Source organism: Mustelus asterias, chromosome 21 (assembly GCF_964213995.1).
Source record: "Mustelus asterias chromosome 21, sMusAst1.hap1.1, whole genome shotgun sequence".
NCBI classification, from domain to species: Eukaryota; Metazoa; Chordata; class Chondrichthyes; order Carcharhiniformes; family Triakidae; genus Mustelus; species Mustelus asterias.
In genome coordinates, this window is record NC_135821.1 from 48997483 (window position 1) to 49020751 (window position 23269).

The 23269-nt window shown below is 44.3% G+C and overlaps 1 protein-coding gene and 1 non-coding gene across 2 annotated transcripts in view; both read left to right on the forward strand.

The window, feature by feature from the left end:
• LOC144508953 (disks large-associated protein 2-like) overlaps positions 1–23269 on the forward strand; it is a 123088-nt gene that overhangs the window by 68463 nt on the left and 31356 nt on the right. The window contains exons 4-6 of the mRNA XM_078237170.1: positions 1861–2098; positions 6081–6421; positions 13984–14078. Of these exons, the coding sequence (XP_078093296.1) occupies positions 1861–2098; positions 6081–6421; positions 13984–14078 (674 nt within the window). The remainder of the gene's footprint in view (positions 1–1860; positions 2099–6080; positions 6422–13983; positions 14079–23269) is intronic.
• On the forward strand, positions 12891–12972 carry trnas-uga (transfer RNA serine (anticodon UGA)). Its single transcript has one exon. It is a non-coding gene; the product is annotated as a tRNA-Ser (tRNA).

The window sequence follows — 23269 nt, forward strand, 5'->3', positions numbered from 1 at the left end:
AGTAAGCACAATGCAAAGCTGAGTAAAACTATTCTCAGGATAAATACAGAACGTGCTGGAAAACCCCTGCAGGTCCGACAGCATCTGTGGAAAGAGTAACCAAGTTAACGTTTTGAGTGATGTACATTTCTTCCTCGGAGCCGGGAGATAGCAGCAGGCATTCAGAACAAACTACAAGTTATCCAAATCACTCAATGAGGTGCCTGCTCTCGAGGTGTCCAGTATCTGTAGGGGAACTCTCTCTCACTGCCAGTTGACCCAACTGTACCCCTTTCCGTGTGTGTTAAAGTTGCGGGATGTTCTCTTTAACACTCATTCGGCACAAAAACTTCCATCGATTCCAAGTTCCATGTCGTTGTGCACAAAATTCAGTCAGATTGTCCTTCTGCACCGGGGGAAGATGTTCATGAGACCAAAATTAGAATTTTTAGAACAGCTGTGTACATTAAGAATAAAACTATGGCCTAAATGTTCCAGACCCGCCTACGAGGGAATCGTTGCGGGTGGGATGGAAAAATTGACAGACCAGCAAAAAGGTCTGTTGACTTCAGATCGGAATTCTAGTTCCAGAGCAGACAGGGCCAGAAAATCCTGCGCTATATTGTGTAGTACTTAGAAATCATAGAAACCCTACATCGAGCCTGCACCTACAACAATTCCACCCAGGCCCATAACCCCATGTATTTACCCTGCTAGTCACCCCTGACACTAAGAGACAATTTAGCATGGCCAACCAACCTAACCCACACATTTTTGTGGGAGGAAACCGGAGCACCCGGAGGAAACCCATGCAGAGAATGTGCAAACTCTACACAGTCACGCGAGGTCAGAATCAAACCTAGGTACCTCGCGCTGTGAGGCAGCAGTACTAACCAGTGTGCCACCATGTCACCCTATACTTGTTTTACTAATAGTGCTGAATTTTCTGCACTTCAGGTAGCTTCACCAGAAGATTAGCGGAACTCTGAGTGAAATGGCCGTTTTTTAATTCCCGATTTAATTCCAAATCTTCCACCAGAGATACCCTACAGAAAGTCTGGGCAGCATCTTTTAATATTTTGCGTGCCTGGTGTCAACATTAATCATTGTCATCGATTAAAAGAAGTAAACACACTGAGGTAAAATAAATGAAAATGCTGGAAGTTGACAGCAGATCCGTCTGCATTTGAGACTGCTGCCCATACCTTCCACCCACTTGTTCACCTTATCGATGTTGATGTGCCTGCAATGTACTTTCAGTAATTCTTGCAAGCTCCCACGAGCATAGCTCAGGCGCAAAGCCTGCCCCATAAAATGTGTCTTGACCCCAGTCTCGGAGGACCTCCTCTACAGCACCAGTGTGTCACTCACTCATCTTCCACCCAACTCCTCCTCTGGGCTCCAAGATAAGATTTCTAATTAAATGTCAATTTGTACCGGATTGCTCGTGACATGGAAATTGCTGGGTTTCACAGAACTCCCACAACAACAGACAGTGGGCAATTTCATTCCATCGATCTGGCCTGGACTTGAACCCATATTTGGGAGATGAAATTGCAGTGTTCAATCCACCCTGCCACCGCTTGACCTCAAGACGTACTTAAATATAGTCGAGAAAAATAAACTCAGGCTGGGAGCCTTAACCTGAGAAGAGTGGGAATGCAGGGCAGGTGGAGGGCAAAGGCAGTGAGGGGTGGGTGGGGGGGGGGGGGAGCAGAACACAAATATTAAACACATTTCATAAAAGATAATTAGGCAGTGCAAGTCGCAGCTTGGATGCTCTCTGTACTTGGTGTCAATGTTGTTAAATGTTTAATGAGATAACCTGACATGAAACAATTTTACCTCCATTAATAAGGAACGCGTATGCTTTACTTGCAGATTGGTGAGGCTGATCAGAACAGACAGTTCGAAGTGGTGTGTGAGTCAGTCTTTGGTGAAATGGAATCCCAGGCTGTGGAAGCTCTCGATCTGCCTGGCTGCTTCCGAATGCGGAGCCACAGCTATCTACGTGCCATTCAGGCAGGATGCTCACAGGATGATGACTGCTTGTCTGTATTTTCTATGTCAGCACCCATGATGCCTGCTACGAGTGTCGGTGCTATTAAATCCAGCACTTGTAAGTACTGACAGCGAGGGATGGTGAAACCAATTGCTCATCTTTAATTGAAGTGTTTCGGGTATTATCAGCGCTACAGACCGACCCTCGAGACTCAGTGTGAGCCATCAGTGTTTTAAAGTGGTCACCATGGAAACAGGGTTTGCACAACAAATTTCTATTTAGAGGTGGCCTCATGCAATTAACAGCAGGATAATATCACATTTGGTCAAACATGTTCTTGCATAGGGATGAATGTAGGGGATGGTAAGAATTTCCCTTGATTTCTCATCACTCACCTCTTTAAAAATTATATTTCCTCTGGTTCTCCGTGAAAGCTGAATTTCATTTAGTTATGAAGAGTGGTTCCATTGGGAGTGGCACAGGAATTTTAACCATAAGCAGTCTGCCATTGATAGCGATGGAAGAGGACTGCCCATAGTCTATTTGTAGGTGAATTGCGCACTGTAGTCTCTGCTGAGTATTTATTTTATCAAGGTGCAAGCTACTTCACAACATCCCCCCTGTTCTGAAGCACCTCAATGCAGTAATAACACCCTCTCATTTTTTATATATAAAAATAAGCAAGGCAAACAAGATCCAAAATCAATATAATTTAACAATGCATATCGAGGACTTACTCAGATCAGTGCAAGTTTATTCTCAATTGAACTAGTCCGGCAAGCATAATGACAAGGCATGTGATAGATTACACCAACTGGATCACATCAATCACTGTATCAAGGGAGCCAGTTTTGCATTGCAATTTATCAAGACTCGTAATCGAAATGCAGGAACACAACAGCAAGAGAAGGAAAGGCTGAATTAGAATAAGTGTCCATTTCCACCCACTCTACCTCCTCCTGTATCACATCTCCGGCCAAGATTGATCCCCGTAACTTTTACTTACTTCCTTACCTTCAGGTCTGGTCGAAAGTAGGGCTGCAATCTTCTGTCCTGTTTTGCATTGTCTGGAGGTTTCATTTTTCTTGTTGAATGGAAGATTTGGGTGGATGGATCCTCATCAGGCAATTGCTTATGGTGTGCACATCCCTGTGACAGCATGTCCTTTGTTTATTTTTTTCTCTTTTTATTCGAATACACATACATGCCAACCCTAGCCTGCAGAAACATGTGAGAGTGTCAAAGCAGATTTGATGGGCCGAATGGCTTCTTCTGCACTTTGGGGCTTCTTTGAGATTGCCTTTTGACCAATATGGACTCCAGTTGTCAAGCAAATGATATCAAGATCATTGTTTTTCATTACAACTGAATTAATACCCTTCTTATAGTATCTGGTGATATTTAATAAGGTATGTATAATGCATGTGGGGATAGTGTGCAAAGTAACAAGAGGAGATGATGTAGTGAGTTACACACTGATCTCTCACTGCCTAGCCCTGGCTTCAGAGTCCAGACTGATGGCTGATGTCACGTTGCAAATCAATCTGAACAGACTCAATTCAATTTCTCGTGGGCATGAGCCCGATCTAAAACAACAGTCTGTCATTTGAGATCCAAGAAAATGACACTATTAGACATTGAGAGCAGAGTATTGGTTCCTTCCTAGATCTGTGTTGGCTTTACATTCTGTCGGACGCAGGGTCCATCGTCTCTGTCTCTGCAACTTTCTAGCTGAAAACATTTCAAAGCACCTTAGTGGGGATAAATAATTAAATTCATAGAAGCCAAGCTGGAAGGGAATGGCTTCACGGACAATGTCAGAGTGCAATATTAATTGTGTCCATCCAATATGTTTTGTTAACATGAGCTTATTCAACTGTCCTTCCACACTGCACTTGACACATAGCCAACACACAGCGCCAGCTATGTAGCTTTCACCCTTAGCCATGTGTGAATGGCACTGAATTGTTGTTCAGGTCTCTGAGCGGCAGTTTCCAGCTGTCAATACTGCACTTAGTTTAAAATAGAAGCCATCAAGTCTATATTGCGCTGCTTGACAAGATTGCAGCTGCCAAGCTAGCTGGTGGACTTGGAGGTAGATTTTTTTTCAATTAAAATGATATGATAGGCTGTTTACTATTGCTGAGAGAAATATTGACGATTGGTTTGGGAAAACTTATTTGTGTTTTGGATTACAATTGAAAGTCAAGTACAAATCAATAGTTACGGAAATGTAATGTGGAAGTTTCTGGATAGATCTCAGTATTACCAAAAGACAACCGAAGAGTTACATTACGAAAGTGTGGCAACGAGGGGATTTTCACGGTAACTTCTTTGCAGTGTCAATGTAAGCCAACTTGTGACACTAATAAACAAACTTAAACCATCTTGTTTAAGTCTAGCTATTTCTGATCAAGGATACATTCTTGAACCATTGAGGGCGGTCACTTTTATTTTCCCTTCCAATCTTCATTGCTCCTGTCCCCCAGAATGAGTGGCTCATGTCGGACTCGCACTTCATGTAGCCAACAGCTCCATGCCAAATTGGCCCTTTCTTAAATCTAAGCGTAGTTTAAGTTTGTTTATTGAATACTGTTACAAATTGAAAGCATTTATTTTCAGGTAAACTGCATGTTTAATTTTACCCTTTCAGCTTACTGTAAAAACCGCAATATTTTCTGAATCGTCCAGACTCATGATAAACATACATGACGGCAATGGTTGCGAAGTTGACAGCTGTCCCATGTTTTTATTTTTTAGATTTAGCCTCAGTCCTCTTTGGTCCTGATTTGGCTGTCACAGCTTTGTCTGAGGGGGATTTAATGAGTTTCTGCAGGCCACGGGGATTTATTGTACAACATCAGGAATCAGTAAATCTGCAGGATGATCAGAGTTCTGACTCCCTCTTTCTTTTGTTGCTCTCTGATACCATCCATGGAGAATTGTCGTTGGCAGTTCAACTGATTGCACTGACTTTCCCAGAATAATAACGAGTGATCCATTTTTCAGAAGGACCAGTTCAGGTTGACTCGGAGCATTTCTCACCTTAGCTCATTCAGAGAAATTTGTACTTCAAGAAACTCGTTCTTCCAAAATAGAAGATTCATAAATTGAGCTGAATTCAGATTTGAATTAAGATCATTTCAATGTCACTCAGATTTCATTAGAACAGCATCTGACGCAAAATGAATGTGAATACTCAACCCAAAATAAGATCACCTTGTTTAAGTCTACCTGTAATCATTCTATTTCTGATCAAGGATACATTCTTGAACCATTAAGGGTGGTCACTTTTATTTTCCGTTCCAATCTTCATTACTCGTGTCCCCCAGAATGACTGGCTCATGTTGGACTATAGCTTCATGTAGTTAACAGTTCCTTGCCAAATTGGCCCTTTCTTAAATCTAAGCGTGGTTTAAAGTTTATTTATTAGTGTCACATGTAGGTTTACATTAACATTGCAGTGAAGTTACCCCGAAAATCCCCTAGTCGCACACTCCGGCGCCTGTTCGGGTACACTGAGGGAGAATTTAGCATGGCCAATGCACCTAACCAGCACATCTTTTGGACAGATAATGAGGATCAGGAGATTAATTAAGAGGGAAGGGACATCAAGAGTTGCTTGCTACAATCCAGAATCAGAATTTAGTATATTTCAAGTAGAAGAACAACATTGTTCATCAGTGTGTTTCTCTGAGAGGCTTTTATTGAACTGATCTTAAGGTGTCTTCCTCCAGGGGCCTCTCTGTCCCTCCACACTCCCTCCCCTCCAAATCCCTCTCCCTCCAGCCTCACTCATACCCCATTCCAAAATCTCTCCCCACTCCCTCCAGCCTCCAGACATCAGGTCTCCTGACCTCACTCCAGGCCTTGGTGCTGCCCGATCTAGCTTCCTTGAAACCCCTACTCCATTTTCTTTCAAACCCTTCTGAATTGATCAGACTTTAGCATCACATAAAATGGGAGCCAATGCCCATTGTATATCAGTATTAAGGAGATGAATATTTGCATTATGAGCCATGATGTCTGGAATGAACAAATGCAAAACATGGTGCAGTGAAGCGTTCTAATAAGCTTTCATTTTGAATCCCAATTCTAGCGTTTAATTACAAGAAAGCTCCTCCAATTCCTCCTCGGATGGCGACAAAACCAATTATCTCAGTAACAGCCCAGAGCAGCACAGAGTCAACCCAGGATGCATATATGCAGAATGAGGTACATCGGTCTACCTCCTGGTCAAAAGATATTAAGTCCCAGTGCAATTCAACAGACAGTATTGATAGTAGCAAAGCACTGCACCTGGCCCTGGAATCCTTTGCCCCAAGTCGTTCTTCAATGAAGAGCTCCGATGGAATTGGAATTAATAAAGGCATTCTGAATCGCGATGAACCAAAGCTACAGCCACGCCAAAGAAAGTGGCGTTCATCTGTAGGGATACAGGTAACCATGCCCTGATGTATTGTGTTAAAAGTTTATTTTGCCAAATGCAATTTTTAAAAAAGTTGGCTAATCTTTCATTATAATATTTAGGTTCATGTGCATGACCTACTTGGAATCTTGACAATTTCTAGCTGCTTTGGTAAGGTCCGTACTCTGCTATTCCCGGAAATGAGAATCTACAGGTTTTTTTACCTTTTTAAATTCTTGTTACCAATTCTTTTGCACCAGCCAACAGTCCAAATATAATTAATATCGCCTTGTAAAATAGTTACACCCTAAGATAAATTTTGGTTACTGTTTCCATGGCATTCACCAAGTCTCCAATTCTTCAACAGAACAACTCCCTTGCACCCACTCTGAATACATTAAACTCCTCACTCAATCCCTCAGTTGTTTTGTAACGAGAACAGAGTGTTTCCTCAATCTCTTGTCACTCTGTGTTAATTTAAGACCTGCCACCGTTCACATTCTCTTAGTTTAAGTCTTAATTATTTACTTTGTTGAACTTTTTTTTGCTTGCATGCAGTGCGTGGGACACAATACACTTAATATTACAAATTAGAAATGTGCTAATGTGTGTGCATTTAGTGGAAACATTGGTTGGGATTTTCTTGCCCCACTCTCTTTATTTTTCTAAGCACTTTCTCAACATAATTGAAAGAGAAAAAAGTATTTCTCCTCTTCAGTCTGTTTAGTCAGATAAGTCTGCAACAGAGCGGCACGGTGGCACAGTGGTTAGCACTGCTGCCTCACAGTGCCAGGGACCTGGGTTCAATTCCAGCCTCGGGTCACTGTCTGTGCGGAGTTTGCACGTTCTCCCCATGTCTGCATGGGTTTCCTTCAGTTTCCTCCCACACTCCAAAGATGTGCTGGTTACGTGGACTGGCCATGCTAAATTGCTCCTTAGCGTCAGGGGTTAGCAGGGTAAATATGCAGGTTTACGGGGATAGGGTCTGGGTGGGATAATTGTCGGTGCAGTCTTGTGACTGCCTCTCGCCCTGAGCCTTGACTTGCCCCTTCGGGATTGCGGTCTCCTCAAAGGCGAGGGACAGGTCCAGGAGGATGAGTGATCGGATGAATGCGAGAAGGTATGTCTTGGTCTCACAGGCCAGGAAGGATGCCTGCTCAAACCTCATGGGTGAGCATCACTGCATCTTCTCTGAGACAGTTTGGTTGACTGCAAGGAAGTGTCAATCAACTGAATAACCTAGAAATTAACCTTCCATTGGCAGCACTCTGTTCCTCATCCATCACCCCCTGAAGTGGGGGCTTTGTCTCAGATGCTAAGTGTTGAGTTGAACACAGCTGAACACAAAGACTCGCGAATGACAGTATGCTGGATAAAGATGTATTTATTGACCAACATGTGCTGGGAGAAAGGCAGCCGGACACGACAACTCCTTTCTTAAGTTTACAATGCAATGGCAAAATGGTTATATATTTTCGAGAATTCATTTCTCCCGCTTACCCTGTCACCCTAACTGGATGCTCCAATTGCATTAGTACACCTTATTTACCTTGGCCAATTGCATCCTACCTTCTAGCAGAATTAGGACTTCATTGGCCTATAGGACCCGGGAATTCCTACCCACTGTTACTAAGCAACCTCACTTGCATAAATCCATAAGGTTCAAAGGTCGCTTTCCCACCGTAAGCCACGGAGTTGAATAAGGGACATTCCCACTGTCTCGTTCTGCCTTATTATCAGTAAGAATTAAATACTTTATATACCGGTTAAATACAAGGAAAAGACTTCCTGTTTGGCCCATCAATTGACACCTTAATCAGGGAGTTCAGATTCCAATAGGCCAACCTCAATGTCCTGATTGAAGTCATTACACCCTCTAACACCCCCCAGCCCCTTCCAGAAACTAGAGACTACAGCCCTGCACCCTTCAGGGAGTTGCCAGATGCCCCTTGGTTTAAAACGCCTCAGTTGTCAAATTCCCTCTCACATAGGAAGCACAGGGGTTCAATGTTGGGTATTAATGAAAGTTGCTGTGTCCCTTCCCTCATGTCTCCCAAGCAGTCCATAGTGGGAGCGGTGCTTGATGATGAAGTGCCCTTATGGCTGTGGCAGCTAAATGTGTGGAGAAGAGCCTCCTGAAGAGGCTGCAATGATGCCACAGATTGAAGGATTCCTTCAGTCAGAGATGTGAACCTATGCTGGAAGCTGGGCTGCAATGAGTGATACAGTCACTGCCTCAAATGCAAGTTCCGTTCGAAAGCTTGGCTGCGATCCAGCAAGGTTCCGATAGTGTTAATGTTATCCAGTCGGATAAGGATGAGACCAGAGGGAGCAGCTGCTGGGCAAAGGCAGAGAGCATCATCCTTCCTGGAGCACCCCCTGACTGTCTCCACAATGTGCCATCTTATGTGAAATGGGCTACCTGCAGCTCATCGTTTCGCTGCTATTGGACCACCAAATCCTTGTGTGCACTCACCTTTCAAATCCCCTCCCTCATCTGGTGTGGGTCAGTCAATGAGGGAAGTTCCATGAGTTGTTCCAGCTGCCTGCGCTCATGTAGGGTTTAAACGGAGAGAGGCTCCAGGTCACTGACACTCGCTGTATTTGGGGCTCCAGAGTTCAGGGAGGACTGGCCTGAGTTTGGGGTTTCTCCATGAGGCCAAGACTAGGCCTGACTGTGAGTGCACAATTGGTACAAGTATGAAGGGGTCCATATGGCCTTGGTACAGAGGTTTGTATCCAGCTTAAATCTCAGAGGTGAGAGAGGACATAGAGAAATGTACTGTTTTAACACAGGAGTCTGAAACTGACATGGATGGGATTACCTGCAACACCTCGGAAACTGAATGAATACGATCTGCCAAAGCTTCCCCATCCGGGGGGAGAACCTCCCGAGGTCACCCCCTTCCCTTCCAACTTGAACCCCACCCATTTCAGTGGAGATGCACAACCCAGCCAAGGAAAGCAAAGATGTTTTAAAATGATCTCTTACCTCCTTGCTCCCCCTTGGATGCCTTGCTGCCAGGTGACTACTTTTGAAAAGCAGCACCAAATTAGACCCACGTGACCTCCGGCAGTGAGGGTGGATACATGGCGGGAGGCTGCCAAGTGGGCCATCCAGTCCGCTCATGACATTGAAATGAGAGGTTTCAAATAAATATCGAGTTGTCTTGGCGGGAATCTGATTGGGGCCAGCGAGGCGGGGCAGGGTAAATCTCAATTGCATCCTAATTCCCGATTTTTTTTTCGGCCGATGCCCAGTGGGGCTTCGGGATTGATGCTGGCCATCGGACGAGGCTGGTGAATTCCGCCCTCATCTTACACAAAATATACTTAAAGCAGTTTTAGGAAACCTGTTTTCTAACTCTTGCCCTAACATGATGACACAAGTCGCATTGAAACATCTGATTACATCACACAATGTCATCATCTCAGCTACATAATATGGTGACATGAAATTGCTGCACAGTGGTTCTGACTGCTATCACACCTCTGCCAAAACAATGTCATTATAAAGTGAATACAAATGGTGAGACTCCTTTAAAAGACCATCTCTTTTAAATATGTTGAAACACTGAAGGTAATTTAGTTGCTTCATGATATCATAATGAACTTTGTGACATCAGGGTAATCATTGCAACACCATCAAGAATGTATCTCAACTGTTGAAAAGGTTTCCTGGCTTTTTCTCCTCCTTAAATAGATATCCTGTGCGATTTGAAAGCCAATTGTTCGGTATCACCAACCGAGAACTCCCAACCTGCCACTTTCTATTCCTTTAAAGTCCAGCAAAGTCATGGTCCTTGAATGCAGAGAGTTCTACCATGCACTCCTGACACTGTCCGATGAACAAAACATTGGAACTGTTGCCTTTATGTTTAGGCATACTGTATATATCATGTGACACAATGTGGTTTCCTTAGGAACAGTGGAAGGGTAAACAATGTTAGAATGTAGATTTGGCTAGAAAGTGCTAAACTGTGCATAAATAAATTATTATATTGGCTACAACAGTGGAATTACAGTAATACAGAACTTACTCTTCTTCCTCAGAATATCAATAATAACTAAAATGGTTTTTCTGTGCCACACAAATGTTGCCCCCTTGGCGACACCATCCAAAGGTACAGCATTAATTTTCACATGTAAGCTTACGCCACTTAACTCTACCTCACCAGCATCTCTCTTAACTGTTCCACTCTTGCTAAATTATCAGGCTGCTAATCCGACATCCAGTACTGGATGAGCAGAAACTTCCTCCATTTATTTATTGGGAAGACTGATGCCATTGTTTCTAGTACCATCTCCAAACACCATTTCCTACCTACTCATTCCATCCCTCGCCATGGCAACAGTCTGAGATTAAGCCAGTCCATTCACAACTTTTTGGTACCGCAATTGATCCCCCAGGTGAGTTTCTGGCCTCGTATTTGTATCATTGCCAAGGCTGCCTGTTTCCACCTCCGTAACATCGCCCAACTTTGTCCTGCCTTAGCTCATCAGCTGCTGAAAACCTCGTTCAGGCTTCTCGCTTTCTCCCTTTAAGACACACTTTAAAAACTACTGCTTTAACCAAGCTTTTGGTCAACTGACTAACGTGAATTTGTGTCACACTTTGTTTCAATATGCTCCTGTGAAGTGAAACATTTCATTACAGTAAATGCACCATATGAATATAAGTTGCTGTTGCTTTTCTTGTTATCCCTCACTGTAATCTTGGCCTAAATCTTAGCTGTTCTTTGTATACCTAGTGATTGTGCTGCTGACCGTCCAAGTAGTCCCTTGTTTTGATTTGCTTTGATTTGATTTATTATGTATTGGGATTCATTGAAAAGTATTGTTTCTTACGTACCATACAGACAAAGCATACCATTCATAGAGAAGGAAAGAAGAAGGTGCAAAATGTAGGGTTACAATTACAGCCACTGTCTGTCCCTTCCTAAAGTGGCTTTAGAATGGTTAAGGATAAGAGCTACAAAAACACCTTAAAATTTATTTTTAGGTACACCAGAATATAGGAAATGTATCTCTCAAATGTGCCTCACAAATTTGATTGAATTTTTTGAGGAGGTAACTAAGTGTGTTGATGAAGGTAGGACAATTGATGTCACATACATGGATTTTAGTAAGGCGTTTGATAAGGTCCCCCATGGTCGGCTTATGATGAAAGTGAGGAGGTGTGGGATAGAGGGAAAGTTGGCCGATTGGATAGGTACCTGGCTGTCTGATCGAAGACAGAGGGTGGTGGTGGATGGAAAATTTTCGGATTGGAGGCAGGTTGCTAGCGGAGTGCCACAGGGATCAGTGCTTGGTCCTCTGCTCTTTGTGATTTTTATTAATGACTTAGAGGAGGGGGCTGAAGGGTGGATCAGTAAATTTGCTGATGACACCAAGATTGGTGGAGTAGTGGATGAGGTGGAGGGCTGTTGTAGGCTGCAAAGAGACATAGATAGGATGCAAAGCTGGGCTGAAAAATGGCAAATGGAGTTTAACCCTGATAAATGTCAGGTGATTCATTTTGGTAGGACTAATTTAAATGTGGATTACAGGGTCAAAGGTAGGGTTCTGAAGACTGTGGAGGAACAGAGAGATCTTGGGGTTCATATCCACAGATCTCTAAAGGTTGCCACTCAAGTGGATAGAGCTGTGAAGAAGGCCTATAGTGTGTTAGCTTTTATTAACAGGGGGTTGGAGTTTAAGAGCTGTGGGGTTATGCTGCAACTGTACAGGACCTTGGTGAGACCACATTTGGAATATTGTGTGCAGTTCTGGTCACCTCACTATAGGAAGGATGTGGAAGCCCTGGAAAGAGTGCAGAGGAGATTTACCAGGATGCTGCCTGGTTTGGAGGGTAGGTCTTATGAGGAAAGGTTGCGGGAGCTAGGGCTGTTCTCTCTGGAGCGGAGGAGGCTGAGGGGAGACTTAATAGAGGTTTATAAAATGATGAAGGGGATAGATAGAGTGAACGTTCAAAGACTATTTCCTCGGGTGGATGGAGCTATTACAAGGGGGCATAACTATAGGGTTCGTGGTGGGAGATACAGGAAGGATATCAGAGGTAGGTTCTTTACGCAGAGAGTGGTTGGGGTGTGGAATGGACTGCCTGCAGTGATAGTGGAGTCAGACACTTTAGGAACATTTAAGCGGTTATTGGATAGGCACATGGAGCACACCAGGATGATAGGGAGTGGGATAGCTTGATCTTGGTTTCAGATAAAGCTCGGCACAACATCGTGGGCCGAAGGGCCTGTTCTGTGCTGTACTGTTCTATCTATGTTCTAAATTCAGTCAGTTGTCAACCAAACTTATACTTTAAAATATGCACAAAAGGTGTTAGTGTTTCGATTTGAAAGGCTTGATGACCCTCTGCCTGAGGAACATGCTATCCTGTCCTACCTGGCCACTGTCAAAGAATCAAATGAACACATATTAGTAATGGCATTTTTAACTTAATGGGCCGGAAGCAAGCAGGTACAGATTCTCAAATTTCTGAGATGCGCAGCTGTGATGGCCGAGTGGTTAAGGCGTTGGACTTGAAATCCAATGGGGTTTCCCCGCGCAGGTGCGAGCCCCGCTCGCAGCAGTTATGATTGTGAAGTGTTTAAAAGGACGGCACTGTAGCACAGTGGTTAGCACTGCTGCTTCACAGCTCCAGGGTCCCGGGTTCGATTCCCGGCTCGGGTCACTGTCTGTGTGGAGTTTGCACATTCTCCTCGTGTCTGCGTGGGTTTCCTTCGGGTGCTCCGGTTTCCTCCCACAGTCCAAAGATGTGCGGGTTAGGTTGATTGGCCAGGATTAAAAAAAAAAATTGCCCCTTAAGAGTCCTGAGATGCGTAGGTTAGAGGGATTAGCAGGTAAATATGTGGGGGTAGGGCCTGGGTGGGATTGTGGTCGGTGCAGACTCGATGGGCCGAATGGCCTCCTTCTGCACTGTAGGGTTTCTATGATTTCTTTAGAGTGAATGTATTTATGGGGCGGCACGGTGGCACAGTGGTTAGCACTGCTGCTTCACAGCTCCAGGGTCCCGGGTTCGATTCCCGGCTTGGGTCACTGTCTGTGTGGAGTTTGCACATTCTCCTCGTGTCTGCGTGGGTTTCCTCCGGGTGCTCCGGTTTCCTCCCACAGTCCAAAGATGTGCGGGTTAGGTTTATTGGCCATGCTAAAAATTGCCCCTTAGAGTCCTGAGATGCGTAGGTTAGAGGGATTAGCGGGTAAATATGTGGGGGTAATGGGATTGTGGTCGGTGCAGACTCGAAGGGCCGAATGGCCTTTTTCTGCATTGTAGGGTTTCTATGATTTCTATGAGATCAATCAATAAAAATGCCTGTCTTGTTTTGTTCCTTGAAGTTAACCTTAATTTTAAGTGTGTGCACTAGCACCATGGAAAATGAATAAAATTCTAAGATAAAAGTGCTTTATGTTTTTCACATATGTATGTGCATGCATAGGTGAATGACATCTTACTGTATAATCCATTGTTTTCAAAATCAATTTTCTCAGTTTGGTCATGGCTGCTAGAGCAGTTCCTCGTTCTTGACCAGTTTTGTTTGGTGCAGAATTGATAATAAGATGTCATTGTCTTTTGATGTGTCAGGTGGATAGTTCAGAGACTATGACTGATTCTGACACAGATAGCAAAGGCCTTCGAGAGTTCCATTCCATTGGAGTGCAAGTTGAAGATAATAAACGGTAAGTCCCTCACCTTAACTCAACAAGACATTTGTTTATTCCTCATTGAATCATGGAGTCATACAGACCAGAAGGACATTCAGCCCATTCTGTTCTATGCCAGGACTTTGATAGAGCAATCCAATTAGTCCTGCTTCATTTCTTCATAACCATATATCTTTTTTCACTTCAAGTATATATCTAACTCCCTTTCGAGGGGAGATGGTGGCACTGGACTAGTAATCTAGTTTGTTAATTAATTAATCAGTGTCACAAGTAGGCTTACATTAACACTGCATTGAAGTTACTGTGAATATCCCCTAGTCACCATACTCCGGCTCAGGTTCGGGTACACTGAGGGAGAATTTAGCATGGCCAATGCATCGAACTAGCACGTCTTTCAGACTGTGGGAAGAATCCGGAGCACCCAGAGGAAACCCACGCAGACACTGGGAGAATGTGCAAACTCCGCACTGACAGTGACCCCAAGCCAGGAATTAAACCCGGGTCCCTAGCGCTGTGAGGCAGCAGTGCTAACCACTGTTCCACTGTGCTGCCCCCCTTCCCCCTTCCCCGCAGAGACCCAGAGTAATGCCCTGGAGACCCATGTTTGAATTCCACCACCGCAGATGGTGAAATTTGAATTCAATAAAATCTGGAATTGAACCATGAAACCATTGTCGATTGTCGGAAAAACTCGTCTGGTTCACTAATGTCCTTGAGGGAAAGAAATCTGCTGTCCTTAGCCAGTCTGACCTATATGTGACTCCAGACCCTCAGCAATGTGCTTGACTCTTAACTGCCCTCTGAAATGGCCTAAGAAGTTAAAGGGCAATGAGGGATGGGCAATAAATGCTGGCCCAGCCGGTGACACCCATGTCCCATGAACGAATAAAAAAAAAGTTATTCTTCAATCAGCTTGCACCACACTGCCAGACATTGCATTCACAATCAAACTCACTGCATCAAAACACTTAATTAGCATTTCCATTTTTTAAGGTCTTATTTTCTGAGTCCTGTAAAAATGTCTCGAGCATGCAGAGATTATGATTTGACATCATTTCTTCTTGATGCTAGCTAATGGATAACAAATGCCATTTCCACCAGATTAATTTAATGTTTATTTATTAGTGTTACAAGTAGGTTTACATGAACACTGCAATGAGTTACTGTGAAAATCCCTTAGTCGCCGCACTCCAACGCCTGCTCAGGTACACTGAGGGAAAATTTAGCATGGCAAATGCACCTAACCAGCACAGACTGAGAGATGAAACCGGAGCACCCGGAGGAAACCCATGCAGACATGGGGAGAATGTGCAGACTCCACACAGACAGTGACAGGGGCGGCACGGTAGCACAGTGGTTAGCACTGCTGCTTCACAGCTCCAGGGACCTGGGTTCGAATCCCGGCTCGGGTCACTGTCTGTGTGGAGTTTGCCCATTCTCCTCGTGTCTGCGTGGGTTTCCTCCGGGTGCTCCGGTTTCCTCCCACAGTCCAAAGATGTGCGGGTTAGGTTGATTGGCCATGCTAAAATTGCCCCTTAGTGTCCTGGGATGCGTAGATTAGAGGGATTAGCGGGTAAAATATGTAGGGATGTGGGGGTAGGGCCTGGGTGGGATTGTGGTCGGTGCAGACTCGATGGGCCGAATGGCCTCTTTCTGTACTGTAGGGTTTCTATGGTTTCTATGACTCAAGCCAGGAATCGAATCCGGGTGCCTGGCGCTATGAGGCAGCAGTGCTATCCACTGTGCCACCGTGCCATTTACAACTAAGGCAGTACAATATTTTGGCTTATCCTGTGCTTGTGAATAATCACACTGGGTTTGCCAAATGCTTTTTCATCCAATCCATTTGGTAAATTCACCAATCCGAGCAGATAGCTGTCAGGATCCTGACCTAATTCATTCCCCCCCCTTTTCGAGCCCAGGATACTGATGCCAAGCCTAATATCTACGGAACAAATAAGTCTACAAAATCATGAGAGGCATAGATAGGGTGGATAGTCAGTGACTTTTTCCCAGGGTGGAAGGGTCAAGTACAAGAGGGCACAGGTTTAAGGTGAGAGGTGGTAAGTTGAAGGGAGACGTGCGGGGAAAGTTTTTCACACAGAGGGTGGTGGGTGCCTGGAACGCACTGTCAGTGGAGGTGGTGGAAGCAGGCACGTTAGCAACATTTAAGCTGCATCTTGATAGACACATGAACGGGAGACAAACAGAGGGATAGAAACTGTGCATTGGCACAGGCTTGGTGGGAGAAGGGCCTTTTCCTGTACTGTTTTGTCCTTTGTACACAATCGCTGCCCTATAATCTGTGACCCTGCTGTGCTGACTGAGGGTGATCTCCACATCGAGGGTGATTAACCCAGCACAGTGCGAGAACCAAAGCAGTTGACCATGGTTCAATGTTGCATTTACCACAAGGCCACTGGAGGGAGTTAGTGGCCCCTTTTTATTGAAATGGTTGGTCCTAGAATTGTAATAATCTTGCAAATCACAACACCAGCAAAGGCATTGAGGAAAATACCACTCTTGATCGATTTGATCCCGGGGATGATTCTCCAATTTCCATTTGGAACACTTTGAATGTTCCCACTGTATCAGCACAGTAGCTCGAAAGAGGAATATAACTGCTCACCTGCCAACACCCATTCTCTGATTCTTGCGAGTCATTGAAAGTCTATTAGTCCCCAGATGCTTTCTTGAAGCCCAGGCACATATGGAGCTCTCCTTAGCCTTTGCTGCTCTCTCACTGCGCTAGTTTTCGTCGATGATTAGCGTCTTCCTTCAAGAAGTCGTTTTCCCATCCAGCTGTGAAATAAAACATTCTCCGCAGCAAGTAGGATGACTCATTTCCCCAGTTCCCCACCAGCGTGGCATGATCATCAGCGAGCATTGTGTAATGCACAGAGCTTCATTGTGCTGAGTACAGAGAAACATTTCCAGCAGCAGGTTACCTGCTTAACCTCGCAGAGTGGGATGAGGGAAATAAAATTCTGCTGCCACGTGTTGCACGACTGACGTACAGCACCATCTTCTCCACCTCTTCTGCCAACCCCAAGGCTATTGTCATTTTATTTTCCCCCCTGCTTGGCCGATATTCAGATCTGTACGAGTTGAAACATTCTGCTGCTGTTTGTCAGCAAAATTCAAGTCATCTGACCACTTTGCGGCAGCACGGTGGCACAGCGGTTAGCACTGCTGTCTCGCAGAGCCAGGGACCCTGGTTCAATTCCGGCCTCGGGTCACTCTCTATCTGTGTGGAGTTTGCACGTTCTCCCCATGCCTGCGTGGGTTTCCCCCGGGTGCTCCGGTTTCCTCCCACAGTCCAAAAATGTGCAGGTTAGGTTGGTTGGCCATGTTAAATTGCCCCTTAGTGTCAGGGGAACTAGCAGGGTAAATGTGCGGCGTCGCGGGAACAGGGCCTTTGTGGGATTGTGCTCGGTACAGACTCGATGAGCCAAATGGCCGCCTCCTGTACTGTGGGGGAGTCTATGATTCTACAACAAAAGCAAAATGATTCAGATGTTGGGTATCTGAAGGCAGCACGGTGGTTAGCACTGCTGGCTCACAATGCCAAGGACCTGGATTCAATTCCAGCCTTGGGTGACTGTCTATCTGTGTGGAATTCGCAAGTTCCCCCCGTGTCTGCGTGGGTTTCCTCCGGGTGCTCCAGTTTCCTCCCACAGTCCAAAGATGTGCAGCTTAGGTTAAATGGCCATGCTAAATTGCCCCTTAGTTTCGCAAGATGTGTATGTTGGGGGATTAATAGAGTAGATATATCGGGTTACAGGGAGAGGGCTTGTTCTGTCGGAGAGTTGGTGCAGACTTGATGAGCCAAATGGCCTCTCTCTGCACTGTAGGAAGTCTATGATATTTGCAGTCAACACTGAAAATGCTGGAAATATTCAGCTGGTTAGAAAGCATCAGTGGAGTGCAAAACAGGTTAAAGACCTTCCGTCCGAATTGCTGAGAATAGGCCTAAGCCCTGATCACCCTACCCCTGGTTCTTTGTGCCTCACTGAATTAACTTTACTGCGTTTGCTCTTCTCCCCCGTTATCCCACCATGGCCTTGCTTCATCTGCACCAGCTAATTCTTCCAGGCACCAGCACATGTTTATAAACACCTAAAAAGTCAAAGAATACTTAAAGAAAATCTAAGATCAAATGGAAATTAAAACAGAAGTCACCGTATGGAGGATGAAGAAAAGGCACCCTCATTAAATGAGCGCTTTACCTCGATTTTCCCATAAGCTTACGATACTGTAGATTAATGGGTGCAGGTTGATGAGGAGGTGGAGCAATAGGTTCGAATAACTTAATTAATTGTCCTAAATGAACGGTGGAAAAGCCACTGCGTTCTATGGTTCTTCTTAGAGTCCTTGGGAAGCTCGGGAGGTAACAGCAGAGTCTCTGAACTCGACTCTCTCAAACATTGTTAAGTGTGGAAGTTGTGCTGGGGGAACTGGAATATTTCTGTTCAAAAAGAGTGCAAAGGATCAACCAGGTAGCTATAGATTAGTCAGCCAAATGTCAAGAGCTTCCAGAGAGACAAAATCAATACTCACTTAGACATGGGTTAATCAAGGACAAGCAGAATGGGTTTATAAAAGGTAAGCCATATCTGCCAAATTTAAGAGCTTGTTGGGGAAATGAGGGCATTAATCAGAGATGATGCGTTGTCGGTTTTGTGAATATGGATTTTCGAAAACAAACTGCTGAGGAAGTATCTCGCATATTTGGGGATTTTTAATTTTCTTGTTTTACTTTTGAGAGTTGCATTTTTGGAACATAGGAGCAGGAATCAGCCATTCAACCCATCGAGCCTGCTCCACCATTCAGTATGGTCATGGCTGAACATCCACTTCAATGCCTTTTTCCCGCACTATCGCCATATTCCTTTATGTGATTTGGGGAGGTAACGGTATTGTCACTGGACTAGTAATCCAGAGATCTAGGGTAATGCTCTGGAGACAAGAGTTCGAATCTCGCCACACCAGATGGCGAAATTTGAATTCAGTAAACATCTGGAATTAAAAGTCTAATTGTCACAACTCCATATGCCCCCAATAACCTTTCCCCCCTTGCTTATCAAGAATCAATCATACTCCACCTTAAAAATATTCAAAGACTTCCTCTTCCCATTTGTGGAAGAGTTGCAAAGACCATCTACACACTGAGAGAAAAATATTTTCACCTCTGTATTAAATGAGCGATCCATTATTTTTAAAATGTGACCCCTAGTTCTAGATTCTCCCACATTTACCCTGTCAATACCCCTCAGGATCTGACATGTTTCAATCAAGTCACCTCTTACACTTACAAACTCCAGTGGATTTAAGCCTGGCCTGTCCAACCTTTCCTCATAAAGACACACCACCCGTTCCAGGCATTAGCCTAGTAAACCTTCTCTAAACTGCTTCCAATGCATTTACATTCTTCCTTAAATAAGAAGACCAGTACTGTACACAATACTCCAGATATCGTCTCACATGGGTCAGGTGCAGAAGGGGCATCTGGACAAATACATGAATAGGATGGGAATAGAGGGATATGGTCCCCGGAAGAGTCGGGGGTTTTAGTTCACACAGGCCTGTATAACTGAAGCAAAACATCCCTATTTTTGTATTCCATTCCCCTTGCAATAAATTATTACATGCTATTAGCTTTCCTAATTACTTGCTATACCTGCATTCTAACCTTTTGCCATCTATGCACTATGGGACACCCAGATCCCTCTGAACCTCAGAGCTTTACAAACTCTCATGATTTAGATAATATGCTTTATTTTATTATTTCTGCCAAAATGGGCAATTTCACATTTTCCCACATTATACTCCATTTGCCAGTCCTTTACACACTTAACCTATCTATATCCCTTTGTACCCTCCTTATGTCCACTTCACAACTTACTTTTCTTTCTATCTTTGCATCATCAACAAAGTTAACAACCATCTCTTCATCCAAGTCATTTATAGAAATTGTAGGATGTTGAGGCCCCAGCGCTGATCCTGTGCCACACCACTCATCACATCCCGCCAACCAGAAAATGACCCATTTATGCAAAATCTCTGTTTCCTGTTCCTGCATCTACAACAACCCTCTAAAATATGTTGGGAGCAGAATTCGATTTGATTTTATTGGATTTGATTTATTATTGTCACATGTATTAGCATAAGTGAAAAGTACTGTTTCTTGCAAGCTATACAAAGCATACCGTACATAGGGAAGGAAAGGAGAGAGTACAGAATATAGTGTTACAGTCATAGCTAGGGTGTAGAGAAAGATCAACTGAATGCGAGGTAGGTCCATTCAAAAGTCTGATGGTAGTAGGGAAGAAGCTGTTCTTGTGTCGGTTGGTACATGTCCTCAGACTTGTCTATCATTTTCCTGATGGAAGAAGGTGGAAGAGAGTATGACCGGGATGTGTGGGGTCCTTAATTATGCTGGCTGCTTTTCCGAGGCAGCGGAAAGTGTAGACAGTGTCAATGGATGAGAGGCTGGTTTGAGTGATGGACTGGGCTTTGCTCACAGCCCTTTGTAGCTCCTTGCAGTCTTGGACAGAGCAGCAGCCATACCAAGCTGTGATACAACCAGAAAGAATGCTTTCTATGGCGCATCTGTAAAAGTTGGTGAAAGTGTAGCGGACGTGCCAAATTTCCTTAGTCTTCTGAGAAAGTAGAGGCGTTGGTGGGCTTTCTTAACTAGAGCTTCGGCATGGAGGGACCAGGACAGGCGATGATGTCAGTGATCTGGGCACCCATTCGTGAAAACTTTTAAAGGGAGTCAGAAATATTTTATAATGAGGAAACTGGAGAAGTATGGGGAGAGGCCTCGCAATTGGAACAAATCAGAGAGAGCTTTATCAAATGGACATCACAGGCAAACATGGCCTTTCCTGTGGAGGAAAATTCCATCCTTTGTGTCTCTGACACCACCCTGCTTCTTGTTTCAACATCGGCTTTGGTTGTCTGCTCATATGACTGAACAATAATCCAAAGGATCTGGATTCAGATCCCAACACGACAGTGTGAGAATCTGAATTTGATTTTAAAAAATAAATCTGGGAATAAAAGGCTGATATTAGTAAAAGTGAGCCAAAAAGATATTGCATTGTTGCAATTCAGAAGGTTCATGAATGACTTTAATAAAGCTGGCATCCTTAGTTGGTCTGGGCCTGTGCGTGATTTTAGCCCCAGAACAATAAGATTGACTCTTAAGTGCCTTCTGAAGTGAGCTATACAGCTCTATAAAACTGTTATGAAGAACAGCACTTCAGTATCCATTCAAGAAGATTGCTCACTATCAGCTATTTAGAGAAAGGGTATAGAATTAAAGCTAACCTTGTCAACGGTGCCCACATACCCAAAAATGAGTTTTTTAAAATCCCTCTGCTCCACCATTGATAGCTGCACCTTCAGCCATAAAACACCACTGCCCGGAATTGCTTCTACTGTACAGCCGCCCTGTACCTTCAAACCTATTCTTTTTGACCATTCTTTTATTCCCTCTGCTCCTTTTTAGCCCGCTTTCTGATCATTCCCATCTCATACCCACCTTCGCTTAGCTTTGTGCACACCATCTTGTAAAGCACATTCAGCCACTTCCCTGCATGGGGGAAATGCTATGGAAAAGCGAGAAAATGCTGCCACTGTTGTGACTCTATGGCCCGGATATTCTTGTGTGGACTCGGGAAACCCAACTTGTTCACTTAAGAGAACAAAGAAAATTATAGCACAGGAACAGGCCCTTTGGCTCTTCAAGCCTGCTCCGACCATGCTGTCCGTGTGAACTAAAACTTCCTACTCTTCCGGGGGCCGTATCTCTCTATTCCCATCCTATTCATGTATTTGTCAAGACGCCCCTTCTGCACCTGACCCATGTGTGATTTTGCCTGGGACTTTAGTCATTTCATGCGAGGGTTGCGATTGCAGTTCAATCCCACGATGGAGTGTGGGAGTGTGGGTGAGGAGGCCGGCCAATTAGAAAGCCCATCTTGGCTCAACCAACACAGCAAACCAATTCCCAAAATAGTTTGAAGGTGTCCTAAATGTCACCTCATTATTTCATGTGGCATTTTTAATTGGAGAAGTACCATAATGCATAACAACAATTATACAATACCGGTCAAGGCTAGGGTCAACTCACCTTTGTTGGACAGATCCCTATGATGAATCGCTGCTTTAAAAACATATCTCTGTTGCATATCTCTAATCGTGCCGTCTGAAGTAGTCAACACATTTTACACTTGTCTTTCAGAATGTTCCTAACTCTTCAGCTGGCTTCTCCTAGTGGTCACAAACTCTCCATTGAGGTGGGATTTTCTCAGGCTTGTAAAACCCAAACCATCACACGAAGATAATGTGTGACAGGAAATCCCATTTTTCCATGGTTGGTCCTCACAATGGGGACCCTGACCTCAGAAGAGGTGTGTGTGTGTGTGGGCTTTGTACCCAAAACCTACCCGACTCACCAAAAAGGCCGTACAGAAATGGTGTGGGACCAAAAGAGAAAATGCTGGAAAATCTCAGCAGGTCTGGCAGCATCTGTAAGGAGAAAAAAGTGCTGAAGTTTCGAGTCCCGATGACCCTTTGTCAAAGTTGGTGGGGTGTGGGGTTGGAAAGACAGTGGGAAATTGCTTCTCCAGCAAAAAGGAAACTATGTTCAACATTTCACAATCCAATTGACACCTCCACCGGGAGATGAGAATCCGGTCCCTTTTGTTTCAATGAAGGCTCCTGTTTATTGTGGTTACCTTTACATTGGCCAGCAGTCCAAATTGGCTCAGTGTCAAAAGAGCACTGCGTGGCAAGGTATTTGGCCTTAGTGGTGAAGACCATTCCAGATCTGAGCTCATTATAGTCTGCATTGAATTAACTAATAACACTGGAGTGTAATTTTACAGTTTCCTCAGTTCCTCTGGCCTAACATGTCAACAAACCAACCTCGGATCCCATTCCTTATACTTCTAGTGTGAGATGTACATGTTGAATTTTGTGTGAGAAGATGATTGGGCTAGATTGCCATGCCTTACATGGTGTAGACTTGTATATAGAATCCCTACAGTGCAGAAGGAGACCTTTTGGCCCAACGAGTCTGCACCGACAACAATCCCACCCAGGGCCATGTCCCCATAACCCCACATATTTACCCTGCTAATATCTCTGACACTAAGAGGCAACTTAGCACTGCCAAACCACCTAACCCTCACATC